This window comes from Triticum aestivum, chromosome 2B (genome assembly GCF_018294505.1).
Source record: "Triticum aestivum cultivar Chinese Spring chromosome 2B, IWGSC CS RefSeq v2.1, whole genome shotgun sequence".
Classification (NCBI taxonomy): Eukaryota; Viridiplantae; Streptophyta; class Magnoliopsida; order Poales; family Poaceae; genus Triticum; species Triticum aestivum.
In genome coordinates this window covers 765,976,611-765,988,277 of record NC_057798.1, presented here as the reverse complement: position 1 = coordinate 765,988,277, position 11,667 = coordinate 765,976,611, and the positions used below count along the sequence as shown (strand labels likewise).

Sequence of the window (11,667 nt, the reverse complement as noted above, 5' to 3'; positions counted from 1 at the left end):
AATCAAAAGGATGGAGTACTTCTTGTCTCCATTACTCTCCAATTGTATTCTAGAATATATATAAAAAATTGTGCTTTCATTTTTTGACATGATATTTCTTTCTAAAAAACCAAGTTTTTTTTATCTTAAAAGGCGTATAAATTAGATGCTTTTCCATAGTTTTCTTCCACATTAACAATACTGAAGGTAAGCATGTCAAGAGAGTTGTATTTATTTCATATTTCTGTTATCTTAGCGGACATGCTTTGTATATGTGCAACATTACTATGTTACTCATACACCTATGAGTTGTTAAGATACAGTACTTCGGATCTTAGTTCCAAGTAAACTTCCATCTGGGCTCGTGATTTAAGTTGGACACAACTATTTTGTAATTCCATGATAGTAGCATAACTATTATGTTTTCCAAATTAATCCTTACCATTACACTATTCACGACATGCTTAATGTCTCCTTCAGGTTGTTTATGATGGAGGAGCAGCTTACAAGAAGGTAAATGTATTTAGATATCTAAATAAATTATACGTCTGCTAAACTATCAAACTAAGATCCTACACAAGTCAGTCAGCGGCCTTCTAGTGTCGTAAAGCTTGCGCCATTGACGGAGTTTTCCAAGCCTTCTCGCCCTTCCTCGACTTCGTAATTTAGCTGTGCGAAATACATAGGTTGCTTCGGCATTACACGTGGCATGGCTTCACTGTCCAGCATGGATACGACCGATGACATGTGTGGCCTAGCACTGGAGCCGTCCTGGACACATAGGAGTCCGACGTGGATGCATTTCGACACTTCATCAAGGGAATAGTTTTCTGTGACCGTCGAGTCCAGGAAATCCCTTGCTTTTCCATCTTTCCACAAATTCCACGCCTGAAACATCACAATGAAGTTTGTGCTTATGTCTGGTACCATATTATAGATGCTTGAGTTGTCAGAATTTGAAGCGTTTAAATCAGAAAAGAATTTGAAGTATTGAGTAATAACACTTACACATGCTATGACGTTTCGGAAATCCATTACAAGATGATGAGGTGAGCTGATCTTTAATCCGCTCACAATCTCCAGCAGCAAAATACCAAAGCTATAGGTGTCGGACTTCACCGAAAAGATACCCTCCATCGCATATTCAGGTGACATGTAACCACTGCTCGAATCATTTTACAATTCAGCAAAGTATATGTAGTTTTGGTTATTTCAAGCATATAGCTAAACAGGAAACAAATCCATCATGGCACTTGATCCAACTTAAACCTTGTATTATGCAACATCTATGTTATACACCAACCTTTCTAAAAACTGTTTCACTTGATTTTGGATAATGCTTTCATGCCGTTGGACTCTATAACAAAATCAGTAGATGAAGAAAATGCTATCATATTATAACCTGTAAAATCCCATAAAATATGATCATTTACCACATGTAAGGATTCCTCTTGTTTCTTTATACATGAGATTTGGATGGATTTTCACAGGTTCCCGATCATAATCCACATGGTTACAAATTGCTTCAAAAAATTGATATCTTCAAATGTGCAAAAGTACCCAAATAACCAGATTAAAATTTGATAGGTAGTTTTGTATTTTAATGTTCCCCATAATGGAAATGAATCACATGTGTGGAGAATGCTATAAAGTAAGAGCAAAAATCATCAACTAAAATGATCATTTGTGTTCCATAAAACACAATGATAATGAATGTCCTTGCTATCTTTGCACAAAACATAATTTTTGGATTCATTTTTACATGTATCATTTCATAAATAAATAAAACAATAAATTGTTTCACATTCATTTGATAGACCAGAAAAACAAAAACCACTTTTCATGTGGCATGGTTCCGTAGTTTAGATTCAAGCCAGACCAAACAAAATTATTGGGTCAAGTTCAAAATAGACTTTTTGTAAGGACAATTTTGAGATCAAGTGCTACTGAAAAGTTGCTTACTATGTCCCAACAACTCGTTTGGTACTTTCTTGTTGCTCGCTGCCTCCAAAGATCCTTGCCATTCCAAAATCTGATATTTTCGGGTTCATCTCCATGTCCAGCAGAATGTTGCTTGGTTTGAGGTCTCTGTGAATTATTGTCATTCTCGAATCTTGGTGGAGATATAGTAGTCCTCTAGCTACCCCTTTGATTATGCTGAACCTTCTTTGCCAATCAAGCATAGATTTTCTTGTATTATCTGCCAAGAGCAAAGATGTATACAACCATAAATCATCTAGGGAGCCATCATTCAAGTAGGCTTGTTTGGTAAATCCAAATTTAGCTTCTATAGTATGTGTCTGGGACGTACCAAAAAGAAATTTGTCTAGACTTTTGTTGGGCATGTATTCGTAAATAAGCAACTTCTCATCCTCATGAATAAAATAGCCAAGGAGTCTAACAAGATTCTTGTGCTGCAACTTGGCAATAAGAACAACTTCGTTTCTAAAATGCTCTACCCCCTGCTCAGATCCCTTGCTAAGCCTTTTAACCGCAACTTCCTTGCCATCATGCAATGTTCCCTGCATGTTTTTCATCATTACTGAATTAATCAGGTGAAATTATACGGGTTTGTTGTACCATTCTTAATTAATTACCAAGGTAAAGGTTTTATATGCAACCTTATAAACTTTTCCAAAACCTCCTTTTCCAAGCACGTTGGTGTCATGGAAACTATTCGTTGCAGTGTCAATGTCTTTTAACAATATGCACTGAAATTCCAAACTTGGATCCCAAACTTCTTGCGAAGTGCTCAGGTGTACCTGCAGCAGGTCCGATCTTCGCAGGGGTTCCTTGTTTCGTTGTATGCCTACAGAAATATAGGAGTGCAAACTTTTTAAACGTAAGGCATCATGCCCAACTTTATTAAATTAATCAAGTCCCAAACTGCCGATCAGATACAAGGTGCTGAGAAAAACATAAAAACAACGAGAAGCATATCAAAGGTAGGCATTATCTCTTGATTTACCTCGTAGCTTGCACATACATAAAAGATACAAGCATGTGAGTATCAGCAGGCACTGGTGGAAAAACAGGCTTCCGTCCAGCCCCATAAGTCGCGAAGCTGTAGGAACCGCGACTAATGGGACCTTTAGTTGCGGTTCTGGAGGTGAACCGCGACCAAAGGCCTGGGCCCAGGGCGCTCGGTGGCCAGCTGGCGCACGTGAGGGTCTTTAGTCGCGGTTGGCCAGGACAACCGCGACTAAAGGCCTTCGGGCACCTTTAGTCACGGTTTGCCAGGCCAACCGCAACTAAAGCCCCTCCCCTATATATACCCATCCAGCAGCCAACACTTAGCCATTTGGAGCCATTCTCTTCACAAGTGGGTGTAGGTTTGTTTTTGGTTCCTCTTATGCACATAAGGTGTTTGATGAAATGCCCCAAGAGCATGAAACAAACATGACATGAAGTGTTGGAGCCACACTCCTCGATCGCGGTTAGCAACTTGATGAACCTTTGATGTGTCATTGATAAAATATGCATGTGTGTAGTTCATTGTTTAATTTATATTGTTTGTAGCTAGTTAGTTTAACAAATGCATGATGGTTAATTATATATTTTATATTATAATAATGCAGATGAATCGGCAATGGATGTACGGTAACCGACTCTCCGGCGAGTTCACTACGGGTTTGAAAGATTTCCTCGTAGTGGCTAATGCGAACAAGCAGGGGGGTTTTGTTATCTGTCCATGTGTTATCTGTAAGAATCAGAAGGGTTACTCTTCCTCAAGAGATGTTCACATGCATCTGCTTCGGCACGGTTTCATGCCAAGCTATAATTTTTGGACCAAGCATGGAGAAAGAGGGGTTATAATGGAAGAAGATGAAGAAGGGGATGATTTCATCGATGAAAGCTATCTTGCTCATTTCGGTGATACTTTCATGGAGGATGCTGAAGGTGAAGGGGAAGGTGAAGAAGAGGCACGTGATGATCCCGTTGATGATCTTGGTCGGACCATTGCTGATGCACGGAGACGCTGCGAAACTGAAAAGGAGAGGGAGAATTTGGATCGCATGTTAGAGGATCACAGAAAGGCGCTGTACCCCGGATGCGATGATGGTCTGAAAAAGCTGGGCTGCACACTGGATTTGCTGAAATGGAAGGCAGAGGCAGGTGTAGCTGACTCGGCATTTGAAAACTTGCTGAAAATGTTGAAGAATATGTTTCCAAAGGATAACGAGTTGCCCGCCAGTACGTACGAAGCAAAGAAGGTTGTATGCCCTCTAGGTTTAGAGGTTCTGAAGATACATGCATGCATCAACGACTGCATCCTCTACCGCGGTGAATACGATAATTTGAATGAATGCCCGGTATGCACTGCATTGCGTTATAAGATCAGAGGCGATGACCCTGGTGACGATGTTGAGGGCCAGAAACCCAGGAAGAGGGTTCCCGCCAAGGTGATGTGGTATGCTCCTATAATACCACGGTTGAAACGTCTGTTCAGGAACAAAGAGCATGCCAAGTTGTTGTGATGGCACAAAGAGGACCGTAAGTCGGACGGGGAGTTGAGACACACCGCAGATGGAACGCAATGGAGAAAGATCGACAGATGGTTCAAAGATTTTGCAGCTGACGCAAGGAACATAAGATTTGCTCTAAGTACGGATGGCATGAATCCTTTTGGCGAGCAGAGCTCCAGCCATAGCACCTGGCCCGTGACTCTATGCATCTACAACCTTCCTCCTTGGTTGTGCATGAAGCGGAAGTTCATTATGATGCCAGTGCTCATCCAAGGTCCGAAGCAACCCGGCAACGACATCGATGTGTACCTAAGGCCATTAGTTGATGAACTTTTATAGCTGTGGGGTGGTGTCCGTGTGTGGGATGAGCACAAACAAGAGGAATTTGACCTACGAGCGTTGCTTTTCGTAACCATCAACGATTGGCCTGCTCTTAGTAACCTTTCGGGACTGTCAAATAAGGGATACAATGCATGCACGCACTGCTTACATGAGACTGAAAGTGTACATTTGCCAAATTGTAAGAAGAACGTGTACCTTGGGCATCATCGATTTCTTCCGAAAATTCATCCAGTAAGAAAGAAAAGTAAGCATTACAACGGCAAGGCAGATCACCGGCCGAAGCCTGCGGAACGCACTGGTGCTGAGGTATTTGATATGGTCAAGGATTTGAAAGTCATCTTTGGAAAGGGTCCTGGCGGACAATCAGTTCCGAAGGGAGCTGACGGGCACGCAGCCATGTGGAAGAAGAAATCTATATTCTGGGAGCTAGAATATTGGAAAGTCCTAGATGTCCGCTCTGCAATCGACGTGATGCATGTTACGAAGAATATTTGCGTGAACCTCCTAAGCTTCTTGGGCGTGTATGGGAAGACAAATGATACAAAGGAAGCACGGCAGGACCAGCAACGTTTGAAAGACCCTAATGACCGGCATCCGGAATGGTTTTAAGGTCGTGCCAGCTACGCTCTGACCAAAGAAGAGAAGGTCATCTTTTTTGAATGCCTGAGCAGTATGAAGGTCCCGTCTGGATTCTCGTCCAATATAAAGGGAATAATAAACATGGCGGAGAAAAAGTTCCAAAACCTGAAGTCTCACGACTGCCACGTGATTATGACGCAATTGCTTCCGATTGCTTTGAGGGGGCTCCTGCCGGAAAATGTTCGAGTAGCCATTGTGAAGCTATGTGCATTCCTCAATGCAATCTCTCAGAAGGTAATCAATCCAGAAGTTCTACCACGGTTACAGAACGATGTGATCCAATGTCTTGTCAGTTTCGAGTTGGTGTTCCCGCCATCCTTCTTCAATATTATGACGCACCTCCTGGTTCACCTAGTCGAAGAGATTTTCGTTCTCGGTCCTGTATTTCTACACAATATGTTCCCCTTCGAGAGGTACATGGGAGTATTAAAGAAATATGTTCGTAACCGTGCTAGGCCAGAAGGAAGCATCGCCAAGGGCTATGGAAATGAGGAGGTAATTGAGTTTTGTGTTGACTTTGTTCCTGACCTTAAGCCGATTGGTCTTCCTCGATCGCGGCACGAGGGGAGACTAAGTGGAAAAGGCACGATCGGAAGGAAATCAACGATATGTATGGACGGCCATTCTCTGACTGAAGCACACCACACTGTACTGACCAATTCCAGCTTGGTGGCTCCATACTTTGAGAAACACAAGAATATTTTACGTTCTGACAACCCGGGGAAGCCTGAATCCTGGATTAGGAAGGCCCACATGGAGACTTTCGGCAGTTGGTTGAGAAAACATTTAATGAATGACAATGATGTTGTAGATCAGCTGTACATGTTGGCCAAGACACCATCTTCGACTATAACGACTTTCCAAGGGTACGAGATAAATGGGAATACATTTTACACGATCGCCCAAGATAAAAAGAGCACCAACCAAAACAGTGGTGTCCGCTTTGATGCAGCAACCGAGAATGGGCAAGAGGTCACATATTATGGTTACATAGAGGAGATATGGGAACTTGACTATGGACCCTCCTTTAAGGTCCCTTTGTTCCGGTGCAAATGGTTCAAGCTAACAGGAGGTGGGGTAAAGGTGGACCAGCAATACGGAATGACAATGGTGGATTTCAACAATCTTGGTTACCTTGACGAACCATTCGTCCTAGCGAAAGATGTCGCTCAGGTTTTCTATGTGAAGGACATGAGTAGCAAACCGAGGAAACGGAAAGATAAGAAAGCGATCAGTACATCATGCGATGATCCAAAGCGCCACATTGTTCTTTCAGGGAAAAGAAGCATCATGGGAGTGGAGGACAAGACAGACATGTCAGAAGATTATAATATGTTTGCTGAAATTCCGCCCTTCAAAGTGAACACCGACCCAAGCATTAAGTTAAATGATGAGGATGCTCCATGGATACAGCACAATCGTAAGCAAGCAGGGACACAAGGGAAGAAATGATGTGTAATAATTTATTGTACCAAACTTTGTTGAATGGATCATGTGAATTATATTACCCGTGATGTGTTTGGTGTCCATTTTCGAATGATTCGAGATACCACTGATGATACATGAAATTTGGAGTGATTTAGTCATACTGTCGTTGTACTGGTAGTCGTCGCCTTCTAAGTTGCCGCCGTCGTCGTCGCTGCTGTCGTCGCTGCTGTCGTCGCTGTCGTCGGGCGGCGCTCGTGGCTCGAACTGAGGGTAGCGCAGGCGGGGAATATCGCCGGCCGTGATGTAGTCCATGACGCTCTGCAGAGTCCGGCCATACCACCATAGCCGACGGCCGGCCTCGTGGAAGTTCCCAGGAGGCAGACCGTCCTCCTCATACCTGGCGAGCGCCCTCTCACGCCGATTGATGAAGAAGGCGTCCCAAGTATGCTGGTTATCGGGATATATGCCAGCGGGGATTCATCCGCTGCTCCGGCGTGAGGTCGAGGTAGTAGTGGTTCGTGATGGCCGCCCGGCGCGCAGTACCCTGAGGGACGGGAGGGACCGGCACGCCGCCGGCGCTTAGGCTCCAGCCGGTGGGGACGCGGTAGCCCGGTGGACAAGGGTAGTTCGAGGCGCAAAGTATGTAGTACCGTAGAATATGTGAAACTCCTTCAAAATTAAAATAAAGCACAAAAGAAATAAAACAATACAAATTAAACAGAAAACAATACAAATTAAAAAGAAAACAATACAAATTAAACAGAAAACAGGTTTGGGGAGGGGGGGGGGCTAAAACCCTAAACCTGCGGCGGCCTTTAGTCGCGGTTGGCCAGACCAACCGCGACTAAAGGTTACCTTTAGTCGCGGGTCGCCTCCCCAACCGCGACGACTAAAGGGGGGGCGCGGGAACGCAAAAAACCCGCCAAAAACCCTTTAGTCGCGGTTGGGCAGGCGACCCGCGACTAAAGGATGCCTTTAGTCGCGGGTCGCGTCGCCAACCGCGACTAAAGGTGGGGGGGCTATAAATACAAGGCTCCGATTCTCGTCTTCTCCGATTCTCGCCTCGTCTCTGCCGCGCCCTCGACGCCGCCCGCCGTCGCCCTCGCCCTCGACGCCGCCCGCCGTCGCCCTCGCCCTCGACGCCGCCCGCCGTTGCCCTCGCCCACCGCGCGCGCGCCGCCGGCCGGCCTCGGTATTGCCGCCTCGCTCGCCCGCCCTCAACGCCGCCGACCGGCCTCCCTCGCCGCCCCCAGCATGTTCATCAATTTTTGGAAAAAGTTCACAAATTTTGGAAAAGTTCACAGAATGAAAAGGTTCACAAATTTGAAGAAATATAACGATTTTGGAAAAAGGTTCATCAATTTTGAAGAAAAGTTACCAAATTATAAAAAGTTCATCAATTTTTCAAAAAAGTTCACAGAATGAAAAACAATTCTTCAATTTTTAAAAATGGTTCAGGAATTACAAAAAAAGTTCTTCAATTTTAAAAATGTTCACAAATTTGAAAAGTTGATCAGCCATGAAAAAAGATCATAAATTTTGGAAATAAAAGTTCATCAAGTTTGACATAAATTTGATTTTCTTTCGAAATGTACATCGATTTTTTAAAAAAAGTTCAGGATTTTGAAAAAAAGTTCACGTGTTTTGGAAAAAGAAGTGTCTGGAATCGGAAAAAGTTCACAGCTTGAAATAGTTTGTCAATTTAAGGGAAGTTCAAAAAATTTAGAATTTTATAAGAAAATTTGACGAAATTTGAAAGAGAAATAAAATCAAAAAATACATATAAAGTGAAAAAACAAAAAACAACAGAAAACCGGCCAAAGAAAAACAAAAAAATAAAATGGAGGGGGCGGCGAGGGGGCGGCGAGGGGGGCGGCGATGCGCGCGGTGTTTTTTTTTGGGATCGAGAGGGGGCGGCGAGGGTTATACATGTGTGTTGTCCTCGCCTCCCTCTCCGTGACGCCGTCGTCTGCCGCCCCGTCTCGCGCTCTACCGCGACACCCTCTCCCACCCCTTCCTCGCCCCCTCCTTTTGCCACCGCCCTTTCGCCACCGCCACCGCCACCGCCCCCCTTCTTCACTTAATTAATTTGTTTTTACTACATGTTTTCAGGACTGACATAATGGCGGACGATAGAGCTGACCCGATTATGGACAACTATGATCCGGACGGTGAAGCACATATGTTCGGCATCATAAACGGCGATATTCTATATGTGCCGACCGGAGAAGAAGAAGATGATATCTCTTCTTATCTGAACCTTGACGGTGAAGATGAAGGGCGCCGTCAGCAAGATGATGCCGAACAAACGTCGATAAACGACGATCTTCAAATGGAAGTAGCAACCACCTCCGGCGCCGAGGTATATATATACATTGAGCCTCTGGTGATACAAACTAACTGATTTGAATAAATATGTGTGTACTAACGCGCGCGACTCTTTCTTATTTTAGCCCTCGGCCGGATCGTCGAAACAATCGAGTACGTCGTCAAAGCGTGGCGCAACCAAGACGATGAAACAAGGAGAAACATGCACCATCGAGGTTGTCGACAGTGCAACCGGCAGGCCGCTGGAGCCCCGCAAGAACGCCACCAAGTTTGTCAGCCAATGCGGAGCCATTGTTAGAGACAACGTCTCGATCACCGTCCAGGAGTGGAATGAGCCAAAGAAGGCACGAATTGATGGTTTCACTTTTGTCGATAAGAGAACAAAAAAAGATTGCTTCAAGAAGCTTATGGAACATTTCGTTCTACCTCCGGAATACAACAAATTCAATGAGGAGGGTAACAAGATTGAGGAAAACAAGGAGAGGAGGAGGCTAGTCAAACAGTTCGCTCTTCATAAGATGGCCGACGCATTCCGGAAATTCAAGCAAAATCTAGCCCATGACTTTGTCAAGCAGAACAAGACTCCGGATTTCAAAGGACAATATGAGAAACTGAAACATGATTGGCCAGAATTTGTGAAGCAAAAGAAATCGGAGCAGTTCATTCAAATATCGAAAAAAAAATAAGGAAAATGCGGCTAAGGAGGAGTACAATCATGTTATGGGGCCAGGAGGGTATCGCATTTGGGTGCCTAGGTTGGAGAAGATGGAGAACGAGCTGAGGGCGCGAGGAATCCGTCCAGGTACGGAGGGATGGGACCCAAGGGCCAAAAGCTGGTGGTACGGGCATGGGGGAACGCTGAACCCGGAGACAGGGGAGTGTGTTTACCGGGGCAAATTAATTAAACCCACCCAAGCCCTTATTAACGCAATGAGGGATGCTCAACAGGGAAGATCAAGTTCAACAGAGAGAACGACGCGCTGACAAAAGCCCTCGGGAATCCTGAACACGGAGGACGTGTACGAGGCATGGGGCACATTCCGTGGAAAATAGGGTTCCCCCAGAACGATGACCCGTACGGTTACAGAAGCCGTAAGAGAAAGATGGATCGGGAAGCAGATGTTGTGGCGCGGTTGGCATCGGAAATGGATGTGATGAAGAAAACCATGAGTGTACTAGTAGCCGAAAGAGATGCAGCTCGGGTGCAGCATGAAGATCATCCAGCGGATCTCGGAAGCCAGCAGCGGAGAAGCAGCGTGGCTTCCACGGAGGCCCCACCGGCTGGTGCAGATGCACCGACGATCGAAATTACTGCACCGGAGCCTCTGGTGGTCGAAATTACTGCACCGGAGCCTCTGGTGGTCGAAATTACTTCACCGGAGCCTCCTCGCTACCCCGTGGACGATATAAAGGAGATGAAAGAATGTCATCTGTATTATCCTATCGGGAACATGTCCATGAAGGTAGCCATCGGCAGTGCTTTACCATGTTTACCTGGAGCACTCCACCACAACAACCCCATTCAAGATGGCTATGCTCGTGTCACGGTGGAGGACATAGTCCAAGGGTTTGAGGACCTGGAGATTGACATTGCTACACCTGAAGGGGAGAAAAGACTTGGAGATGTCAAGCGCCATTTCATTCTATGGCAAAAGAAGTTTATCAAGTTTCCAGGCGAGGCGCCAAGGACAACAAGTCCACCCCCCTACGGTGGTGGTGGTGGCGGTGGCGGTGGTGGTGGTGGTGGTGGTGGTGGCGGTTCACCTACACCTCCGTCACGTCAGCCGACGCCGCCCCCCAGTCCACAACGTCCGGCGGGTGATCAGCCGCCGCCCCCCAGTCCTCGTCCGGCGGGTGATCAGACGCCGCCCCCCAATCCACCTCCGGCAAAGAAGCAGAAGCAGTCCTGGATTATTAACCCGGACCCTTATGTACCTAAGACCACAAAGGTACCGGAGCCATCACTGAAGCCTCTCCCCACAAGGCCTTGGGAACGTAGTGCCGAGGAAGTCGACGCGGCCGCGGCTGCTGATTTGGAGAAATGGAAGGCGGACTGCAAGAAGAAAAGAGAGCCCGAGCCCAAGCCAGTATTTTCTGATGAGCAAAAGAAGTGGGCTAAGTCATTTTTGAGCACACCGTCCCAAGCCGTGAAGAATCTGCCTAACGACTATGCACGTGAACTTCGCAGGCAGGCACTCATGTTCAAGGAGAACAAAGAGCGGGAGAAGGCCGAAAGTAAAAAAAGCGGGAAACAAGTTGCCCAGCTCGGGGAACAAAGTAAACAATCGATTGCCCCGCTTATAGTGGAACCCTTCTGTCCGGATGCCCCCGAGATCATACAAGCTGCGGCAGCACAGGGATTGACTGTAACGAGTGCCAGAGAACAAGCGGCCAACTTAGGTATTACTCTTCGTGAACTGTTAGGCCTTGATGAGGCGCCAGTGAAGGAGGTAGTAATTACATATGTCAAGAATGGGCCTCTCGT

At 45.7% G+C, this 11,667-nt stretch overlaps 1 protein-coding gene across 1 annotated transcript; it reads right to left on the bottom strand.

Moving 5' to 3' along the window:
* Positions 1-438: 438 nt before the first annotated feature.
* LOC123042582 (cysteine-rich receptor-like protein kinase 10) lies at positions 439-2,993 on the bottom strand. Its single transcript, XM_044465012.1, has 6 exons — positions 2,948-2,993; positions 2,601-2,788; positions 2,291-2,501; positions 1,942-2,179; positions 988-1,141; positions 439-867 (listed from the first exon to the last, which is right to left on the bottom strand). Exons 1-6 carry the CDS (start codon positions 2,961-2,963, stop codon positions 565-567), a joined length of 1,110 nt encoding a protein of 369 aa, XP_044320947.1. The 5' UTR covers positions 2,964-2,993; the 3' UTR covers positions 439-564.
* Positions 2,994-11,667: the final 8,674 nt, after the last annotated feature.